Source organism: Phascolarctos cinereus, unplaced genomic scaffold (assembly GCF_003287225.1).
Source record: "Phascolarctos cinereus isolate Bilbo 61053 unplaced genomic scaffold, phaCin_HiC Scaffold_4;HRSCAF=312, whole genome shotgun sequence".
Classification (NCBI taxonomy): domain Eukaryota; kingdom Metazoa; phylum Chordata; class Mammalia; order Diprotodontia; family Phascolarctidae; genus Phascolarctos; species Phascolarctos cinereus.
Window position 1 is genome coordinate 555,472,167 of NW_027555847.1, and position 23,706 is coordinate 555,495,872.

Below are 23,706 nucleotides of genomic sequence, written 5' to 3' on the forward strand. Positions count from 1 at the left end.
TAATACTTAAAAGTATAGTTTGTTAATTTGGATTTTCCTACTTCATTCTTTGTGTTGGTCTTGGTGGAATATGAACTAGCCAAAGGATGATTGTTCTGATCTGAGACAACAAATTGAGGTTCGAAGGCACACAAAAAACATCTTTTTATTTGACATCTATCCCTTCATTCTCTTTTAGGAGTAGCTTCATGGATCCCTACTTGAGGGGATAAGAAGTAAAAAAAGAAAAGTCATAAAAATGAACAAGAATTTTAAGTTTGTATTGAAAGAATGCAGTGAAAAATATTAAATAGAGAAGAAAGGAGACAGTCACAGTGCAGAGGAATCTATAATTTTCTTTCCTGAAAGGTGTTCAAGAACAAGATAGCTACCTGGAAGAGCTTGGGAAAGCAGTTCAAATTGAAGTTTAGTGACATCAAAATCTAATTAACGGGTCACTCAAGCAACATTTCAAAACAAGAAGTTCTTCCTTGGAAGCCTCAGGTTGTGCATGTTGGAACAGGGCAGGTTATGGGGTGTGAGCTCTGAGGTGGAGGAGTTCCTCCAGGTGGAGAAACACTCAGAGAGAGCTCATTATTAGTGTTCTAGCAAAGTTTATGCAATGCCATCTGTCTAAATCATATGAATTTTGTTCTCAGAATGTAGAATTATAATTAGCCCAAGTCAATAATTGGTTTACATGCCTTATCACAAGAAACATGTTGAACCCTGAGAATCCAGTTCTTTTGCTCCCCACTGTTTCCTAACTTCTATTCTGAAGACCAGATCACAGTAAGTGGTTGCTCTTGTGACTCATAGCATTAAAGAATCAGTTTTAGAGGTAGAAGAGTTTTTGAATAGTACCCTTTGACTTGTTCTTTCACATAGTATATCATGGAACATTTCTGTGTTGTGCCTTTTAGTTGTGGTACGAAGATAAAATCCTCTTGGGAACTAACAACTGCAATTATAGAAATGGGCCCCCTTCATTTTACATGTTAGGAAACTGAGGTTCAGTGACACTGATTTTGTATGCATAAAAATGAACTTAATATATGTTTTGTGATGGATTGATTGCCCAACATCGATCAATCTAGACTAGATTGTCTAGAGCAAGGCTAGAACTCCCTTATCTTAATACCAACTCAATCTCTCTTTCCATTTACTATTCTGTGGTACTGTTCTTCACTTTCTAAAATGTTTAAAAGTTCCTGTCATCTAATTAAAGACCAATACAAAATTGGGATCAAACATATTTAGAAATATAACTGAGAACAATGGTAAATTAAAGTTTAATATATAAATGCTCAATTTACATACTGCATTTTAGAAACAGTTCTGTTAATATAAATCAAACAGCCAGAAATAAAATGAAGGTTGAAGAGATGGTGGCCAGCTCCTTTCCTTCTACCCTGTCCTCTTATCCAAATAATTCCAAGACCCTGCCATCCCGATTTACTTTATACAGCTCTTTCAACCGTAGGCTGGTAGCCATGTTGGTACTCAGTGTATATCATATTGCCCTGTAAATTCCTTTTTCTTTTCTTTTTTTTTAAATTTTATTAATTTATTTGATTTATCAACAATCACTTCCATATGCTTTTGAGTTGAAAATTTTTCTCCCCCGTCCTCCCCCCCCCACTCTCCCCAAGACGGCACACAATCTGATATAGGCTTTACATTTACATACCCATTAAACATATTTTCACATTAGTGAAGTTGTAAGTAAAAATTAAAACCAATAGGAGGAACCATCAGAAAGATGAAACAAAACTCAACAGAAGGTAAAAATAAGTGATAGCAATTCGACTTCTATAGTTCTTTCTTTGGATGTGGACAGCATTTTCCATCCCGAGGCCTCTGGAGGTGTCTTAGATCCTCGTAATGCTGAGAAGGGTTCAGTTTAACAATCTTAGTCATTGCATAATGTGGCTGTTATTGTGTACAGAGTCCTCTTGGTTCTGCTCACTTCACTCAGCATCAGACCATATAAGTCTTTCCAGATTTTTCTGAAGTCAGCCTGTTCATCATTTCTTATAGCACAATAGTATTCCATTACATTCATATACTACAACTTACTCAGCCATTCCCTCCTTTTTATTTTCAAATATTGACCATATCTTTTACAAAGTAATACTCATTCTCCATTTACCCAAACCCTGGTGATAAATGAGTATCTCCTTTCTCCTAAACCTGACATGCTTATCCTTCAAGTTTTCTGTGGTGAAACTATTACTGTGTTTGTTAGTGGCTGGATGACACTCACTGTGGTTCAACTCTACCACCAGGTGGGTTCCCGATAAACCTGTCTTCCTGGTGGTCATCCCGGTGGTGGTCCTACCTGAAGATATTCTTCCCACTCATGTGGCTTCAGACTGAGCTCCTACACAAACGCTGGGATAAAGGTTTTATGTTGATCTGCCTTTGCACGGCAGAGCATGGCTATTTTTTTGGCATTGTTGTCTACTGATGCTTGAAATATGTGTCTTGGCAGAATTTAACCACTTTGATTAGGAGAAAGCTGGAAGCTATGTGTTGGAAAAGCTGCTCTGCATTCTAGATTGGGGGATTCTTTAAAAATGTTCCATCTCTTCCAGCCCCATTTTACTTATTACTCACTAAAGTTTTTGTTAAAAAAAAAACTAGTTTCTCTCAAAACTGGAAAATATTATTGGTGATGGTATGACCAGAACTCTTCTGAAGTCCTGGATGCCTCCTCATGCCATGGAGGTGACCTTAGATTCCTGATAGTCATGTCACCAGAGCACAAAGCTCTACAGGACCTACCAGGCTGGAAAGACTTTTGAGTACAGACCTGTCAACCGAGGTCCAGTCTGAATGAAAGAGACTTGGATGGAGAGCTTTGCCATAAGGTTTTGAATTTCATTGGCAGCAGCAGAGTATTAACTGGCAGATAAGAGTTGTGACTTTCCTTGATATTAGGGATGCCCACAAGGGCGACATCTACCAGTTTTTGAAATCTTGAGGTAGTCCTACAGCAGTTATTCTTGCAGAAAATCATAATGCATCAGTTCAAAAGACAGTGCCTATCCAAGTACTATGCTTTGATATTTGGTGGGCTCTTTGCAATAATAATGATTAATAGCAGCTTCATTTGAACTATATAAATAAATTATAATAAATTTTATACTTAATGTAGAGTAATGCCTTCTTTCCAGAGAATTCAGAACAGTAAACAATCACAAATTTACTATCCTATAAACCCTTGTAAAGGAAACAAGAGGTAATTGGGAGGTATTTCACCACTATCATTCTATCATTCTACAAATGGGTATACTGAGAGTAAATAAGTAACTTCATAAATACCAAGGTATAATTCTATTTCAGGAAACACAGTAAATATTAAAGAACTCTTTCTGGGGTCCTATACCTTCTCCCAGGATCTTGTACCTTCTCTTAGACTGCTGCTTCTATTAACTTTTTCCCTGAGTCTGATTCTTTAGTGGTTCTGGTTTGCTTAATTTTCCAGTGTAGATGTTTCCTTTCAATTCCTCTCCTCCCAAACTTTGCCACTGGTTGGACAAATAGCTCAGCTCAGGTAGGTACCATACCACTCTGAATGGAAGCCATTTTTCAGTTCTATCCTAGGACAAAACAAAAACTTTGAAAACAGAGTAGTACTATCTCTGAATAGTACTCATTGTCCCTCTTCCTGTGACACCTAGCACTTTGATACTGCAGCCAAAAGCTGTATAGACAGTCTTAATAACCTAGAAATGGCATTCAAGAGGAGTGGAATGAAAGGAAGGGGGTGAAGACAGTATATAATCTCCTGAGATATGATTTTATGCTGTATAAGAACAGGCTAGAGATTTTTTAGTCCTGTTATGGTATAACATAGTCACTGGAAAGATTTCCTATATAAAATAATCAGTACAATTGTAAAGACTGACCATTAATAAACTACTTTGCAAAAGAAAAACTTAAAGCACATACAAAAGATGGTATTTCCAGCCTTATGTCATCATCAAAACCAGAATAGAAGTCCAACCCCTGTAACTTACCATGAGTGAATTTATGGAGAGTACACATACTCTGTTCACTTGAACACTGCCCAAAGTACTTTTGTAATGTAAGGAAGAACATGCAGGCCATTGACTCCTTAATAATACTTATAATAATGTCATAAAATAATAAACACTAAACAAATAAAAATAAGGAAACATTCATAATATATTTATATTATTATATTAATTATATATAACATACCAATTGTGTAATAATTATAATAATAAAATATAAATAATACATTATAAAATAATAATAATTAACATATTATTAGTAGTAATATCTATCTAGGGCTTTATCATTTACAAAGTGGTTTACATACATTAGTTAGTTTTACTCTTTCAGCAACCCTTTGTGGTAGGAATCAGGCATTTTTATCTCCATTTTATACATAAGTAACCTGAGAATCAGAGAGATTAAGTGACTGGTCCACTGTTGCTGAGTAAATGGCAAAACTCAGACTTGAAGTCATTCTTTTTTTTTTTATTCATTATCAGAACATCATTGAAGAAACATTTTCTTTTTTTAAAACATTCAAGGAAATGGTTTTGTTTTAATAAAGTGGTAAATGGTTTCGTATGGTCATAAAAAAAGAAACATCTGACCATAGGGGAGTCTCTGAGGTTGTGTTGCATTCTGCTAAATCAAATGGGAGTTGGTTTTTTTTAAAGAATACTGAAACTCAACAAACAATAGACATAGCGTGAACTTCTATTCTGTATGCCTTTTGGTAATTTTTTGTGTGACTTGAACGATGTAATCCCCTATCATTTTTTTTAAAGTAAAAAAAGTCTGCTTCATTTTGTATTCAGACACCACCAGTTCCCCAGATCTGGGGCTGGATAGCATTTTTCATCATAAGTCCTTCAGAGTTATCTTGAATCATTTTATTGCCGAGAATAGCTAAGTCATTCACAGCTGATCGTTTTATAATATTGCTGTTACTTTGTACACAGTACATTTCACTTTGCATCAGCTCATGAAAGCCTTTCCCCGTTTTTCTGAGAGCATCCTGCTCATCATTTAAAAATTTTTTTTAAATTTTCAACATGTGTTTTTAAAACTTTGGGTTACAAATTTTCTCCCTTCCTCCCTCCCCACCCACCCTTATTGAAAAGGCAAGCATCTTGATACAGATTATAAATGTGTAGTCATGCAAAACACTTCCATAGTAGTCATGTTGTGAAAAGCTAAGTATATATCCTTTCATCCTATCCTACCCCCTATTTATTCTATTCTCTCTTTTGACCCTGTCCCTCCTCAGAAGTGTTTGCTTTTAATTATCCCCTCCCTCAATCTGCCCTCCCCTCTATCAGTCTCCGGCTGTCTTGTCCCCTTCTCCCCTTATTTTCCTGTCGGGTAAGATAGATTTCCATACCCAGTTGAATGTGTATGTTAGTCCCTCCTTAAGCCAAATCCTATGAGAATAAGATTCACTTGAATCTTCCTTATCACCTTCCCCCATTTCTCCTCCACTGTAAAAGCTTTTCTTGTCTGTTTCATGTGAGATAATTTACCCCATTCTACTCCCTTTCTCCCAGTATAATCCTCTTTGACCCCTGAATTTTATTTTCCAGGTATCACCCCTTCATTTTTCAACTCACCCTGTGGCCTCTATCTATCTATACATACATATAATTTTTTTCCCTCCCACTACCCTTACACTGACAAAGGACTCATGAGTTACAAATATCATCTTTCTCTGCAGGAAAGTAAACAGTTCAACCTTAGTAAGTCTCTCATGATTTCTCTTTCCTGTTTACCTCTTCCATGTTTCCACTTGAGGCTTGTATTTTTGAAAGTCAAATTTTATATTCAGCTCTGGTCTTTTCCTCAGGAATGCATGAAAGTCACCTATTTCATTGAATGACCATTTTTTACCCTAAAGGATTATACTCAGTTTTGCTGGGTAGGTGATTCTTGGTTGTAGTCCTATCTCCTTTGCCCTCAGGAATATCATACTACATGCCCTCTGGTCCCTTAATGTAGAAGCTGCTAAATCCCATGTTATCCTGATTGTGTTTCCACAATACTTGAATTGTTTCTTTCTGGCTGCTTACAATATTTTCTCCTTGACCTGGGAACTCTGGAATTTGGGTACAGTATTCCTAGGAGTTTTCCTTTGGGGATCTCTTTCAGGAGGTGATTGGTGGATTCTTTCAATTTCTATTTTGCCCTCTGGTTCTAAAATATCAGGGCAGTTTTCCTTGATAATTTCTTGAAAGATGATGTCTAGGCTCTTTTTTTGATCATCGCTTTCAGATAATCCAATAATTTTTAAGTTCTCTCTCCTGGATGTATTTTCCACATCAGTTGTTTTTCCAGTGAGATATTTCACGTTCTCTTCTATTTTTTCATTCTTTCAGATTAGTGTTACAATGCCTTGATTTCTCAAATTGTCACTAGCTTCCAATTGCTCCATTCTAATTTTTAAAGAAGTATTTTCTTCAGTAAGTTTTTGGACTTCTTTTTCCATTTGGCCAATTTTGCTTTTTAGGGCATTCTTTTTCCTCATTGGCTTTTTGGACCTCTTTTGCCATTTGGGTTAGGCTATTTTTTAAGGTGTTATTTTCTTCAGTATTTTTTTGGGTCTCCTTTAGCATCACTCTCAGTTTTTCCTCCATTTCTCTTACTGTCTTCTGAAAATCCTTTTTGAGCTCTTCCATGGTCTGGGATTTACAGGTCCCTAGAAATATCTCTGAAAACAGCTGCACAAAACCCCTGAAGCTTGAAACAGTACATTCTCCACACTGGAAACAGACCCCCTACCTTATCAAAGAGTTTATAACTCAAGTAATTGGCCGGGATCATGAGCAAGCAGCACAAAAAAACTCAGACTGTCTTATCTTACTTTGGTGACAAAGATCAAAACACACAACCAGAGGCCAAAGCTCCTACATCCAAAGCCTCCAAGAAGTCATTTTTTCTAACTAAATCTAGTCCTTTTCCCATCATACCACAGCTGTAAATGTATGAAGAAATAGAAGTGGTAGCAAGTTATGTTTCTTCTGGAAGTACTGGTCACCCCTTGTGTGAGCCTAGTCAATTCAGTTGCTTCTACACTGTGACAGAAAGTAAGCTTTAAATTTTAAAAAATTATTCCTTTGTTTTTAAATCCACTGATTAAATATGTGGTATGTTTCAGTTGCAGTATTTGTCTACATAGACATTCCTCAAATTCAAAAGCAAATTTTGTTCTAAACATTTATAAATTAAAACTCAAAACCTTTTTCTACAGAAATATAGCCCACAAAACTATTTGCAACTGAAATGCCACCAAATAGAGTATTTAATCACCTCCTCCAAAGGTAGGAAATGCAAACCAGAAACAAACCTAACTTAGAGAACAGAGAGCTCAGTTCTGGCTAAAATTATGCCTTGGTCTAAAAAAGGTGGTGTTGTTTCTTTTGTAGGAACAGGACAGGATAGAAATGGAATTTAGTATTCTAGCTCAGATTTTTACTGTGTGGCTCATTATAGTAAAATGCTTGTCATAAAAACTCTACTAACTTAGAATTTAATAATCCTACTTAGATTGAATTTAAGTCTGACTATGCTTTTTATGAGCAGATGGTTTGATAAACTGATTACTAGTATAAGCAATATAGTAAGGCACATGTTTAACCTACTTAAGTGAAAAAAACTGCGTTTAGAGGTTTTATTACAAATATCATTGGTATGCAAACAGATGCTACTGATTACAAATTAATCTGTTCTACTTTGAAAGCAGGCCTGATGTAGGACCCCTTAATAGCAACATTTGATTAGTACTTAGTCCAAAGAATTTTCTTTATTTGAAAATAAATAAATGTCCTTTTAAAAAAAAGTTGACTCTCTCTCCATGTGTATCAAAGGAGCAGACAGCCATCTTGCAAGATTGTAATAAAGGTAACCTTTGCTTTCCAAAAAAATAAAATAAAATAAAAATAAAAAAAGTTTTAAAAGTTGAGAAAAATATTGAACCTTAGACTCTCTGCTATTTCAGACAAACCTGCCCCAAATGATTCAGATACTACTAATGAACATTCTTATTCTATGCATAACACTGTGCTAAATACTAGGTGAAATTATATGATAGTTCCTGTCCTAAATGGAGCTTATAGCCCATTTGGGATATATGAAATATAAAACTAATTATAATACCATATATATAGATATAGATATAGATCATAGTATACATAATATAGTATATTTTACACATATAGTATATAAAAAGTATAGTATACATAAACTCATTATAATATTAATGTACATATAATATGCTAATATAAAACGATAAGACAAAATAATGAATGTAAGAATATATGAACACCAGGCAAGGTTCTTGTTGGTTGGATCAGGGAAGACTTCCTGAGGAACCAGCAGTAGAGTTTTGCTTTGAAGGGTAAGTAGGATTTAATTTAATTTATTGGAGATTTAATAAATAAAATTTAATTTATTAATTAAATGAAGAGGAGAGAGCCATTTCAGGCATAAAGAATAGCAGGAACAAAGACTCATAGGTAGGGAAGTATGGGAATATGTACAAAGGACAGTAGTTTGGCTTGAACATAGACTATCAGGTATGGTAAGTAGCATGAGATAAGATTAGACAGGGAGAGTGGCCCTATATTATAGACCACTGAATGCTAAAACCTCAATTTTACTTATAGACCATAAGGAGTCATCGAAGAGTTTTTAGAAAGAGTGACATGACCATATCTATATATAATTGAATTTATAGGCAGGAGCTGTTTCATTTTTGTCTTTGTATTCTCAGTTCCTAGTACATAGTAGGTGCTTAATAAATGTGTATTCAGTTGAATTGATGAGAAAAAATAAATTTGAGTGGAGTGAAAATATCCTTGGGAAACCTGTAAAATGTTAGCATTTTAAAATATGGCCAATGGGAGAATTTGTTTTCCTCAGCTATACATATTTATTATAAGGATTTTGTTTTTCTTTCTTTTTTCATGGGGGAAAGGGAAATACGGAAGGGAGAATATGAGTAAGGTAGCCAGAAAAAGAGAAAATCGACAACAAAAGAAATAAAGAAGGGTCATTGGAGCATTTTTAATGCCCAGAAGAGAACAGAAGGAAGCCCAAAGACTCGCAAGTAGCACAGTTTTGAAAGTTACATGCTGAATTATATATTTTAAAAGAATATTTTACTGGATATAATCATTAAAAAGAAGGCTGAGGTGGCCACACCTCTCTCAAAAAGCCAGCATTGAATCCCTTTATCTCTCCTATAAAATGGAGATTGGAATGAAATAAATTTGCTATTGCTGCTTGTGAAGATGAATGTAGGATGGTTCATGGGACCAATCAGTCAGTAAGCTTTTATTAAGAACCTTCTATGTGCCAGTGTCTATTCCAAGCACTTGGGAGAAAAAAAGGAAGCAAAAGACAGTCCCTACCCTCAAGGAGTTCACAATCAAATGGAGGAAACAAGCAAACAACTATGTACAAAAAAACTACATACAGGATAAGTGGAAAATAGAGGGAAGGCACTAGAATTAGGAGGGCTCATGAAAGGCTTCTTGTAGGAGTGGGATTTTAGTTGATTTTAGACACTAGTAGGTAGAGATGAGGAAGAGCGTTCCAGTCACAGGGAACGAGCCAGAGAACATCCTGGAGTTGGGAGATGTAGTGTCTTGTTCGTGGATCAGCAAGGAGGCCAGTGTCACTGGATTGAAGAGTATATGGAAGAGAATAAAGTGGAAGAAGAGAAGCATCTGTTTCTATTTTTGATGTGGGACGGAGGCCAATATGGACTCAGATAACAGCTCCTGCCCTTGGATATGCATAGCCAGTTTGTGTGTCCTGAGGCTGAGGAACTTGGACACTCAGTTCTCATGGTTTAGGTTCCAATATTGACCGCTTTCAGTGTGTGGAATGTTGCTTAGGTCACTTGAGTAGAGGCCTGCCAAACAGTACTGATGTTCATGATGGGGCACCAGAGTGTAGATGAAGATCTAATAAAAGGCAGAATGGGAACCAGTGTTCTGGGACTTTAGAAGGTAGCTTGGTTATAAAGCTGGAAAATTAAAGTCACCTTGAGAATGGCAGGCAGAAAATAGCTGGTGGCCTGGGGCCATTTATGTTCCAGAAGATGGACATGTTGGGTTACTGGCCAAAATGGAACTGGATTGGATTTCTCACCGTCTCCTTAGTGATACAGTGAGGAATAGATCTGAGGACCTTGCCAATCATCCAAATATTTCTATGGAGTAATATTTTGGCAATGAGGGCACAACTGCATCAAACGCCTAATTGTGTTTATGGCTGTAGGAGATAGTTGTCCACAAAGATTCAGGTCAAGTGAAGGGCAGCCAGTGTTTCAAGTCTCTAGCTTAATGTTAGCACCTTAGCCTCAGAAGGGGTGAAAAGAATTTTAAAGCAAGTCCTTAGGCAATATAATAAGTAATGATGAGCTGACGAAAGTGGATCATGATAAGGTGTATTGCATCACTTCAGTGACCCTAGCCTCAAACTTTTTTGTGAGAGATGGATCCTGTATCTTGCTCACAGACTGTCATTTTACCCACAGAGCCAGGTTAAACTATTTCTTATTAAACAGGACCAGGAGGTTTGGCTCTGGCGATAAGCTACTGTTATGAAAGCATGCCACCAAATATAACACTCTCCTATGTCCTCTATGACTGCTGTCCTTATTTGAGCAGGGCCATCACCTGATAGCGCAATGTCATCCTGAGTAGACTACTGAAGGCAATCTGAGTACAAGAAACCACTGAGGTTCCGATGAATCTGACTGTTCCAGAGTTAGAGGAAGCACTTAGACTGGACCTAATGAGTCTCAGTCATAAGAACTGCTATCAGTCATAATACTGCTGCTTTCACTGATATTACTACACCAAATACTTGGCTTTTCAAACAGCCAGAGCTGGCAAAATTAAAAAGTATCAAATAAACTACCAGCATCTGGTCTAAGAAGGCTACAGAAGTATAGTAACACAGTAGGGACTCTGGAAGGCTGGGACCTGGCCAATGGCCCTGTACCATCTAAACTGAAAATTAGTCAGAAGTATGAAAATCCTCTGAGAAAACTAATGAAGTGAGACTTGATAAGGCAGGGTAGAGATCTTTATATCAAGCACAGTAGTGGTGTAAGACTAACATATAGAGGAAATATAAATTAAAGAGGATGAATCTAGCAGGACATAAATATTTTTATCTTACTTTGAGAAGTGGGCAGTGGTTTTCCTTATGTAGGGTTAGTGTAAATGTTGTTTTAATTGCTTCTTTTTATTATGCAGATGTAAATGTTAATATTATATATATACACATATGTAGAGATTTAAATTTTATGTTACCATTTTTTTTACTGCTACTTATTCATTCAAAAAAGATAGTTCTGAGGTGAATTGTCATGCCATGGTAATATTTATATGTGTGTTTGAAAGAAAGGCAAACTGCATAATAGATATTCATTGTTCTATGTATGATTCTCCTTTTCTGTTCTACTGTATATATGGAAACACTTATTTTGCTTGCTGTTTGTTAAGATCAGAATTAAAAAAGAAGAAGAAAGGAAACTTGTTATGAGGCTATTTCAGTAGCCCCAGTAAGTGGTGGGTAGGTAATATGGTGCCTTAGTAGAATGGTAGCAATTGGAAACAAGGTGAGAGGTTGGATATGCAAGATAACTGTGGATAGGACTTTGGTAATTGATTGGATTAAAATAGAAAGGGAAGAATAAGAAATAACACTGAGGTTTTAAACATGGTTGCCTGGGAAAGTGCTAGTACCATTATTAGGAAATAATAAAGTCAGAAACAAGAGTAAGTTTTAGATATATTCAGTTGAAGTTGCTAGTGAATTATCCAGGGAAAGGTACGTGTATGTGTGTGTGTATATTATGGACCCTTTCTCAGAATAATGTTTTGAAAGATATAAAGTGAAATAGAGCATAGTGCAGCAAAGAGGCACAGTAGATAGAGTGCCAGATTTGGAGTTAGGAAGACTCATCTTCCTGAGTTCAAATCTGGCCCCAGACACTAGCTGTAGGATCCTAGGTAAGTCATTTAACCCAACTTTCCTTAGTTCTCTCGTCTGTAAAATGAGTTGGAGAAGGAAAAGGCAAACCTCTCCAGTATCTCTCCCAATAAAACCCCTAGTGGGGTCACAGAGTCAGACATGACTGAAAAAACTCAGTAACAAATACAAACCCTTTCTCAGAATAATATTTTAAAAGGTATAAAATAAAAAAGATAGGATTACAAAGGAAATATATTGAACTAAATATGTTATTTTATGCCTTCTAAGTTCATGAACCTCTTTTGTGCATCCCAAGATAAAAAATCCTTGATCTTGATCTAGGGGAAAGTGTTCTGTAACGACATTTGAAAATTTGAGTTTCGAGGTTGGAGCCTGGAGGCTAGCGCTTGAACTGTTGATTTGGGAATTTTCTGCATAGAGTTGATAGTTAAAACCTTGTAAATGAAAGTGATCCCTAAAAGAAAGGGTGTCCAAAGAAGAGAAAAGGGTCAAGGAAGACACTTGGGGTACAAACACTTTCAAGGGCTAGGATGAAAATGAGCCAGTAAAGGAAGCATAGAAGAGATGATTAGAGAAATCAGTCAGTCATAGGCCATAAACATTTACTAAGCACCTACTATGTGCTAGTCACTGTGCTAGGGATATAAAAAGAGGCAAAAGACAGTCCCTGCCCTCAAGGAGCTCACAATCTAATGGAATAAGAGGAAAACAAAAACAGTTTGGTTTCTCCAAAATCTAAGAGAACAGAAAGTATACAAGGAGGAATGGTTAGCCATATCATATGTTACAGAGGAATCAAGAAGGAAGAAGATTGAAAAAAAGGCATTAGAGTTAGAGGTTAGGAGGATGTTAATGATCTTTGACAGTATAATTTCATTAGAATGATAGAAGCAAACCCCTGGTTGCAAAGAGTTGAGAATAGACTTCATGAGAAGGAAGTGGTGCTATGAATTGTAGTGGTTTTCTTTTTTTAGAAGTTTGGATCTAAAGTGGACAGAGAGGTGATGGGAGCAGGATGAATGGAAGGAAAAGCTTTCCTTTTTTTTTAATTGAGGAAACTAATTATATTGATAGGAATATAGAAGGAACCAGAAGAGAAGGAGAAATTAAAGCTGTATAACAATGCAGGAATGATTACTGGATCAAGGACCTGGAGAAGATGGGGTCAGGAGAGGATGTTAGGAGCATAGGTAGAGAGATTAACCTTATCAAGAGGGAGAAGGATAATTCTTCTTTTCAGAGAGGAAGAAAGGAAAAGAGAATAAGTAATGAGCTGAGATTTTTCAAGGATTCGTTTTCAATGAACTCAATCTCAAATAAATGGAAGATTGCTGTAAATGTGGAGGAAGAGAGGAGGAAAATGTTTGGGGCAAATGGAAATGTTGCTCTGAGGAATGAGATAGGCTGTCAATAAGAATAAGGACTGAGGGTCTAGCTAACGCTATACAGCCTGTCACTTCAGGTGGTATATGATAAAAGATATGTTAAACACCATATATTTATAGTCTGTGAAATTTATTCAGTTTTGTAATTTTTTCTGGTGATGTTTAACAATCCATAAGTGCTGGAATTTATGGAGGTTCTGTATTTGAAGTTTGGGAATGCTAGGTCATCTGATGGGTCAGGGATTGTGCAATTATATCTAGGAAATCATTAAAGTGGGGAGATATGGGATCAAGACAAGGGAGGCAAGAAAAGTCAGTGGGGAGGAAAATGGATTCAAAGAACTAGTAATCCCAATGAGAACAAAGTCAGTTTAATGTGACTAGTGAGGGAGCAATAGAGGTGAAATGATAGGAGGCTGTTACAAGAAGGTAACTTTTTCAAACAGCAATATCTTCAAGGGGATACAGTTTCATGAGGTCATGATGTCTAAGGTGTGACCATTAAAATGTGGATCTGAAGTGGAGTGAAGGAAGGTGTCAGTAGAATTGTGGACGTTGAAGATTTCTGTGGCCAAAATGCTAAATGGATCATTAACATGAATATTGAAATCCCAGAAAATGGTGATGGGAGGCAGAGGATGGGAGAGAAGGTGTGAGGACAGAGACTGTGAGTCAGGTACTAGCCATTGTGAGATTTGAGAGAGTGACCTAGAGATTGATGGATGATAGCAGCAAAGTTTGGGATGGAGAATGGTACAAATGGACTACATGAACTTTGAAGGAAGAGAGGTTATGGAAGGACTAATGTGGACATGGCTCTAGGGAGCAAACAATTGGACTACTTTAATTCCTGGACTTATGATTCAGATAAAGTAGGAAAGGACTGTAAATGAGGTGGTATTCTCGAAAGAGAGCCAGCTTTTAGTTACATGGAGGAAACAGGATTGTTAGAGGAAAAGTTGAAGTATGTAGAGGATTTTGTTGGGAGTCAGGTAGGGTTGTTTTTAGGCTACTAGGAATTTCTGAAATATCAAACACTCCCATGTTCACTTTAGACTCCAAATTATGTTCCTAAATTAATTATTAATTTGTGGATTATCTGTTCACTTGTAACAGTGTCTATAATAGGAAGTTAAATTATTTACTTTGCTTTATTTTTTGTGGAAAATCTGTGATGTAATTATACAGAGTAGTGAGGTGTCTTGCTGTTGTTTTTAATTCATCTCCCTTAGGAAAGAGCCATAGAGTCACAAATGCTAGTTCTTGAGTTAGGACCTTTGAGAAAGACTTTTTGTGAGTATGAATAAGTTGTGCTTTGGAAAGGTCAGACTTGTGCTTTATTTTTAAAATAATTAAATTCCACCTAAGGTGAGAAGTGTAATATTCGAAAAATACATACATGTAAATAATTTCTGAGAGGAAAATTTTCTGGTGCTTTTGTAAAGGGAATTCTTCATACTTCTGTTTTTAAAAATCATATAGGTTGGAGCAACTAGGTGGTGCAGTGGGTAGAGCACCAGCCCTGCATTCAGGAGAACCTGAGTTCAAATTCAGCCTCAGACACATAACACACACTAGCTGTGTGACCCTGGGCAAGTCACTTAACCCCATTGCCTAGCCGAATGAATGAATGAATGAATGAATGAATGAATGAATGAATGAATGAATGAATGAATGAATAAGTAAATAAATAAAGTAGAAAGCGCATAGGTTCATAGTTTTATATGTGATCCTCATTTTCTGCCTCCAAAATATTCATAGGTACTGATATTTTTCTAGTTAATAATAAAAAATTAACCATGTTCTTCCAATAGATCACATTCAGAAATTATAAGAATGTATAGCTTGTTCTAGTGTTTTGGATTACAGTGGCTAATTATTTTTCATTTAATTTTTATGCGTCTTACCTTTCTGCATAGTGTTTTATGGCAAGTTCATTTTCCATAGGTTAGCCTAGTGATATCTCATATCTAGTGATATGAGAGACATAACAGGAATGTGTGAAGAAAATGCTGTTTCTTTAAATAAATGCTGAATTTAGATTCATAGAAAGGATAGCATATTTTTTGCTAAAGTATATTTTCTCTTTGGCAGCAATAATTCCTAACTTAACACATGCATTCAGTTTGAGAAAAGGTGGCAACTCTAAAGAAGAATGTAAAACACCTGGAGTCTGTAGGATCTGTTAGTAAATGACATTTGTCATAACTGATCTGTAGTGGCTATTTGGTGATTTTGCTTATTGCTCTGTGTTCTGGATTATTTAACCTTACATTTTTATAACTGATCATTACTAATTTGTTTTGTACCCTTTACTGTGATGACAATAATAGGAAATTATTTAAATTAATAATTATTTAAGAAGTCTCTGGGGCCTTTTGGATAATATTGAAAGTAGTACAAAAATTCTCATTGGATCATTGAAATCTTTCCTTCCATCTGAAACATTGAAATCTGATACTTGAAAACACAGCAGGTATTTCATAGTATAATGACCAAATGCTCAAGACCAATGGCTCTCAAACTTTTTGGTCTCAGGACCCCTTCACAATTCTTAAAAATTATTGATGACCTCAAAAACTTTTTGCTTATCTGGGTTATAGCTATCGATATTCACTATATTATAAATTAAAACTAATATTTTTTTAAATGTTCACTTTAAACTAAAAACAAACCCATTACATAACATAAATAACATTTTTATGAAAAATAACTATGTTTTCCAGAACAAAAAAATTAGGGAGAAGGGTAGCATTATTTTACATGTTTTTGCAAATCCCCTTAGTATTTGACTTAATAGAAGACAGCTGGATTCTCATCTGCTTCTGCATTCATTCTTTTACAATATATTGTGTTAGTTGAACTATATAAAGAAAATCTTGCCTTACAAAGATATATAGTTGGAAAAGGAAGTAGTATTTAAATAGCCTTTTCAGATAATTGTCTTCCTTGATAAAAACCAGAATTCAACAAGTGGCAGTTTCTTAAAGGTTAGTTGCAATGTGGAGTATAAAACAAAATTAATGAACTTTTCTTCCTCTGTTACATTAAAATCCACTGGTCTGTCTTGCACTTTCAGTGGATCACTTTCCCATGCATGAATTTGTAGCATCATGCATTGGTCATGTGGAAAATATTGGTTCAATGAGATCTTCCAACTGTTGAGATACATTTCATTATATAATAACCAAAAAAAAGGTCAAGTTCATCAATTTCATAGCCAATCCCATCAGAAAAACTTTTAAGTCTTGGCAAGCTCTCAAGCTTAAGTGGCAAATACAGGTTTTCCAAAATTCTAATTTTCACTGGAAACCTCGAGTTTTATCGGTAACAATGTCAGTTGTTTTCCTTGAGGTAACAGGCTCACTTCATTCATTTTCAAGAAAATGTCCGCCAGATTCACAAGTCTTAGTAACCATATTTTGTCTGCTAGTCATTTTCTCAATTAAAAATGATGTTCCATGAAAAAAGCAGCTAGTCCAGCTTTCAGCTCAGTCTCCCAAGTACTTTTCCTTGAAACAATCATTCTACTTCAGTATGCAGCAGCAGCTTTATCCAGACTTCCCATTTCATTACATAGAAAATTAAAAAGACATATACTTCAGGATTTTGATGTAATAAAATTAATAATTTTTGCTTCTTCAAGGATGTTCCTAAAGTGAAATTGGCTTTTTTTTTCAACTGTGAGTGCATCATGATAAAGAATAAAGAATAGAGTGATTATTAATACACTTTGGTGCCACTGCTGTGATTCATGTAAAGGATACAGTAGTTTTATCCACCATTGCTTTTACATCCTGGCTACAAATGTCAACACAGTTGTTCCAGAATAAACTATGAAATTCAGAAGTTAGTCAACAATGAATATTTTAGCACAACTTGTGTTTGTTGCCAAGACTCACATAAAAGAAGATCTTTGATGATTAGTTGGTGCTGATACCAGATAAACACCACAAGTAAAACCGCAAGTCCAGCCACATATATAGATTTATCTATTTGTAACACAAAAATACAATTCTACAGATGAGATTTTAACTCAGCCTTTGTGTTTACTGCTAAATCTTTAATTCACAGATAATGTAGCCTTTGGAAAACTCCAACGCATTCTCATGAAAGAATGAAAATGAAAAAAGTTGAACGTAGTATGGCTGTCAAAATAGTTTTAACCTCTTGGACCCACTGAAAGGGTCTTGGGGACTGCCAGGAGTCCACAGACTAAACTTTGAGGATTCTTGCTCTAGGCAAAGGTTTTACACAGTCCAGTGCCTTTGTTTTTCTGGTCAATACCATTTCATCAATGTGTACTCAATAAAAGTTTATTGATAATGATCTTGGTGTTCAATACAGTTCACTTATTGTCTAACTCAGGGCCTTGAGGCCACATGTGGCCTTCTATGTCTTTGGGGACAGCCTTTTGACTAAGTCAAAGTTTTACAAAAGAAATCCTTTTATTAGCGGCATTTGTTCTGTGAAGTTTGGATTCAGTCAAAGGGCCACACTTGAGGACCTAGAGAGCCACATGTGGTCTTGAGGCCCCAAGTTCCCCACCCCGGACCCATACCCATAGAACACAGCAAAGTTATCATACCCATTCTTCAGCCTTTCTCAGTGTCAGCTGGCAGTGAATACACTGTCCCCACTCTCCTTCTATAAGGGGCCATTTTTTCAACCATTAGTCATTACTATTATTCAGCACCCATCTCTTAAGTCTTGATGTCATGCCAAGGATCAGAAGAGGAAATTTTGATCACCCTTTGCCATCATCTCCCACTGTTTTCTGCTTTTAGTCTCTGGTAAAGAAGTGGCCCTTCATGATATTTGAACTGTTAATCCCATAAATGTTTTTTGGTTTATGTAAACTATAGGAACATAATATTTACAGTTGGAAGGAACTTTGCAAATGATCTAATCCATCTCACTCATTTTTGCAAGTGAGAAAATTGAGCTTAAGTAATTTGGCCAAAGTCACAGAAGTAGTAAACAGAATAAGATCTAGCCTCAGATCCTCTAATTCTAAATGCAGTCTGCATTACATTGTACCACACAGCTTCCCAGACCAACTTTGAATACTAGTTTTTGTTCTTCTTCAGTTGTTTTCAGTTGTGTCTCACTCTTTGTGACCCCATTTGGGTTTTTCTTGGTAAAGACTCTAAAGTACTTTGCCATTTCCTTCTCCAGCTCATTTTACAGATGAGGAACAGAGGCAAACAGGGCTAAATGACTTGTCTAGGATCACACAGTTACTAAGTGTCTGAGCCTGGATTTGAACTCTTGACAATGTGTCTTCCTGATTCCAAACCCAGTGCTCCATGTACTGTGCTGCCTAGCTATCCCAGACATTAGCTAGTGACCAGCTGTAACCCATTGTTAATAATTAGCTGTAAGTGAGCCACCTTAGACCTCACTAGCTACTAAAACCCTTGAGAAAAAGAATTCTCTTTTTGAGCCTTAATAGACTGGTTTGATTTTTCAACAATTGTTCAGCTTTCTGTAGGTGAACTTGGGCCTTACCTTGCAACCTAGATTTATACCAGCTGGAAGTCAAAAGCAGCCTTTTGTTGTCTTGTAAAGAAAAGACCTAAAGGTGAATTTGTTCTTCAGACAATAGACAGTAGTGTTTAGCAAAGCCATTAGCTGCTGGAAAATGGCCAGCTTGTAGTCAGCCAAATATTCCCAAAATGTTTTTAATGATTTGTGTGTTTCTGCTCACATAAGGCAAGTTAAGACTGAGATTTGTGGTTAAAATTGGCAGTGCAAGCCCTGTATCATAAAACATATTCAAAACAATGCCTGTGTTTTTTCTGCCTGGGAGCTACATGATTACTAATCTCTGTTCAAATGTCCACTCGTTTTGAAAGTAAGCTCATATGGCTAAAGCCTTAGAGTGGTTCTAGATCTTGGAAAGTTTGCATTCACAGCCCAGACTTATGATTTCCCTTTTAACTCTGTTTCACAATTCTCCACTCCACTCCAGAGACTATTTGTAAAGCACTACCATCTGTTTTCTATTAATTATTTCTATATCTAAATATTGGACGTGATCATCCAGATAGAAGGAAGTTAAGTAAGAAGCATAGATGGAGGTATTCAAAGAATTGGAAACTGAGAATTTTTGTCTGATAGGGGCATAGGACACATAAAATGTCATCACAAGGGATAGAATTTGTTATTGGAAATTGTGAAGACTTTTTTTTTATCCTAGGAATTAACAGAAAGGCAGATTGGTAGAGTATAGACCTGCTTTGGCTTCTAATTTGTTTCATGTACCTGTTCTCTTGCCTTGACAGACCCAGTTCAGAATGTGATTCAGGTTCTGGAGAAACAATATTTAGAGGAGAAGCGGAGTGCACTGGAGGAGCAGCGTATGATGTATGAGCGTGAACTGGAGCAGCTGAGACAACAGCTATCTCCTGAGAGGCAACACCAGAACAGTGGCACTGACCGGCTCACATTCACAGGGCAGACAGCTCAGCAGAAGGTGACTTTGTGGGCAGAGGAAAGGTAAGAGTATAATAAGCTTTAGGAACAATGTTTCCCCACAACCAGCATATGCAGAGTGGGAATGGCAGAAGGGGACAAGCCTTATTTTGTGATGTTGTGATTGGTTTTTTTGGAAAAGAAAAGGCAGATATTGACATTTACTGTTCCTGGTAACTATCTTAAGTGTTAAATGGTTAAATGGAGAAAGAGCAGAGCCTGACAGCTAAGAACCCTAATGGATTGGATTGGAGAGTAAGATGTACTTTAGTATAAAACTGCTTTCCTTCTACTTTTTCCTCCTACTTTAAACTTTCTGATTAAATATAATTTCAATTTTAATGTAATGGCTCATCTGGTGAGTGTCGTTTCAGGGGGAAGCAGAAGCATGAGGTTTGCTCGACTTGAATCATTCCCAAGAAGGGCTATCCCTTGACTGAAAGTAGGCATCATAATAAAAGGGATAACCATTTTTTCCTACCATGTGCAAAAAAACCTGCTATAATAATGTACCTGACTGTCCAATTGTATATCCTAGAAAGGAAAGAATCAATTACATCTCCCTAGGGCAAAGTTTCTTAACCTAGGATCTGTGATTTTTTTTTAAATGTTGATAACTCTATTTCAATAGAACTGGTTTCCTTTGCAGTCTTTTGTATTTTATTTGGTTAAAAAACATTGTTCTGACAGAGGGTTCACAGACTTCACCAGACTGCCGAGGTATCCATGACACCAAAAAGGTTTAAAAACCGTTGTTTTAGGAGTTGATCTGTCTGTGTACTGAAATGTGATGATTTCTAATAACTTGAAATTAAGTTATTGACCTTGTTCCTTAGAAAAGTAGGTAATAGTTGTTCTATAGAGCTTTCCGAGGAGAGTATTATAAATACACACACAAACACATGCACACATTTAAATATTTGGTGGTTCAATTCTGAGCAGCAGAACCTATTAAATAAAACTTTAAAGATTGCCACAAGGAGTTAGCTTGCAGTACCTGCATTACTTCTCAATTCACTTTTTATTCATTTAAAGAGAAAGAAAAAACAAAGTGTTCACTAGATAATGCAAGTGAATGCATCATAGTTCAATGTTGGAAACAAAAAATATTTGAAAAACCTTTTTTATTTATATGTCACAATATTTTTTCTTATGTCTCTTAACTTTAGATTGATTTTTTATTATGGCTTAATTTATGAAAAATGAAAGGAATAGGAAGGGAATTATTGTATAAATTATCTTATAGAGATAAGGATACTTGCAGTATTTATTTTGCTGTGATTTTCAGAGTAAAGATAAAGCAAAAAATAGTTTTTTTTAAAGACTATCTAATGTGATTAATTTAACAGTTGTGAGATGTATGGAGGAAGCTCTCAGTCATTCAAGAAAATTTGCACTATTTAATCAAGAAAATTTGTACTATTTAAAGCTATTAAGAACTTTAAACTACACTGAGCCTTTGAGGACAACCTGTCTGTTGTCTCCTATGTACATGGTACTATATGCAAAGCATTATGGAAGATACAAAGAGGTATTAAAAACATATTCCTTACCCTGAATAAGACTATAATCTAAGTAGAGAAAAAACGTATGAGAATAATATGTAAGAGAAAAAGATAAAGTTTCCAAAATTCAAAGAAATGGTTCCATGGCCAAGGACTCTAAAAGTGAAGACAGCTCAAGAGGTATGGAAATCTCTCAGTAGTGAAATTATGGCAATAGAATTCTAAGGGAGCGTGATGGGGAAAAAACAAATAAAAGTGTGTAAAGAGATTGTTGTGGGTTTACTCTGATGGACTCAAATTTTAAAAAGAGATGTACAAGGGGCAGCTAGGTGGCGCAGTGACTAGAGCACTGGCCCTGGAGTCGGGAGGACCTGAGTTCAAATCAGGCCTCAGGCACTTGCCACTGACTAGCTGTGGGACCTTGGGCAAGTCACTTAACCCCATTGCCTAGCCAAAAAGGAAAAAAAAATTAAACAATTGTTTGAAAAAATATCACAAATTAAAAACCATTATAAAGCGATACATGGCTTAGTCATCAATTGAATGGCATATATACTTTGGGGATTAAGAGAAAAGAGAGATCACTGTAAGCTGGAAGATAGGTAGAGTTTGGACAGTCAGAGAAAAGATTGTGTAACTGATGGTATATAATTGCTCCATACTAGATATAGTGCTGGCCCCTTAAACCTGTACTCCATATTATCCCCACTAAAACTGGCCTCTCTTCCCAACTTCTTTATTTATATTGAAAGTTACCACCATCCTTCAAATAATCTAAGCTTAAAGTTACCTTTAACTAACTCTTCCTCACCCCCCTCATCCAGCCATTTGCTCAGTCCTACCACATCTACCTTAGATTTCTCACATTTTTCTCTTCCTTCCCATTTACACTGACATCACTCTAGTTTAGCTGCTTCTCACTCTTGTACTATTCTCCCTACTGCCATCCTCTCTTCATTTGTCCTTCACATAGCTGCCAAAATAATCAATGCACAAGTGGGACAATGTGACTCTCTTACCTAGAAACTTTTAGTAGTTCTCTGTTGCTTATACAATCAGATACAAAGTCTTTAGCCTAGAATTTAGGCACTCCACAGTCTAGCTTCAACTCACCTCTCTGGTCTTATTTCACCCTATTTGCCTTCACATACTATGTTCCAGCCAAACTTGACTCTTGTTTGTTCGATGATCCTATTCTCTTCTCCCTCCTATATATATTTGCATAAGCATATAAATAAATGCCTTACCCTTTTGAAATCCTTCTCACTTTTTAAAAGCAATTTCATTTTTTAAAACATGAAGATGAGAGGAAATTTATTACTCTTGATTTAATTCCCACCAAAGAATCCATGAAATAGAAGTAGCAGGAGCCTTGCTAGAGTAGAGAGTGATCAATCAATGTTAGAGTTTGTGATCGCCAAGAGAGAAATGCTATTGATAGTTACACACACACATACACACACCATAGACCCAGGAAAATTTTTTTTACTATAACTCAAAGATATAATAGTTGTGGTGCCATGGCCAAAGACTCTGAAAGGGAAGTCACCCCAAGAGGCATGGAAATCTGTCAGTAATGAAATTCTAACAATACAATTCTAAGGGAATCTGATTTGGAGTTGAGGGAGGGAAGAGTAAAAGCTGGTGAACAGATTGGTATGGGTTCACTCTGATGAACTCTAATTTTAAAAAGAGATAGATGGGGCAGCTAGGTGACTGAGTGGATAAAGCCTGGCCCTGGAGTCAGGAAGACTTGAGTTCAAATTTGGCTTCAGACACTTACTAGCTATGTGACCCCTGGGCAAGTCACTTAGCCTGTCATTACTCTAAGAAACTCTAAAATTACAAAGTATAGGAAATGTGCCAGCCTATGTTAGTAGAGGCGGTTTACTCATCTGGGAATTCCCCATACCAATGAAATCACAGGTTCAGTCCCTAACCAAGTCCTACAAAACTACTTTAAACAGTAAGTGGGAGGGGCAGCTTGGTGGCTCGGTGGATAGAGCACCAGTCCTGAAGTCAGGAGGACCTGAGTTCAAATCTGGCCTCAGACCAAACACTTCACACTTACTAGCTGTGTGACCCTGTGCAAGTCACTTAACCCCAATTGCCTAAAAAAAAAAACCAGTAAGTGGGAATCACAAGGCCCTGATTTCAGCTCAGTATAAGACGAATGTTAAAACAATCAGAGCCATCTAAAAACACAGTGGACTATTTCATGAGGTTATATCCTCTATCACTTAATGTATTTATTTAGGTAGTCTAGATGACCACTTGTCACAAATACCATCAGGGCAGTCCTGCACAAAGACACTTGGACTAGATGGCCT

At 36.3% G+C, this 23,706-nt stretch overlaps 1 protein-coding gene across 4 annotated transcripts in view; it reads left to right on the top strand.

Annotated features, from left to right (window-relative positions):
• Window positions 1-23,706, top strand: part of KIF13A (kinesin family member 13A) — a 245,689-nt gene that overhangs the window by 170,112 nt on the left and 51,871 nt on the right. For all 4 annotated transcript variants that reach the window (XM_020986811.2, XM_020986812.2, XM_020986813.2 and 1 more), the window contains exon 17: window positions 19,682-19,895. In XM_020986811.2, the coding sequence (XP_020842470.1) occupies window positions 19,682-19,895 (214 nt within the window). The remainder of the gene's footprint in view (window positions 1-19,681; window positions 19,896-23,706) is intronic.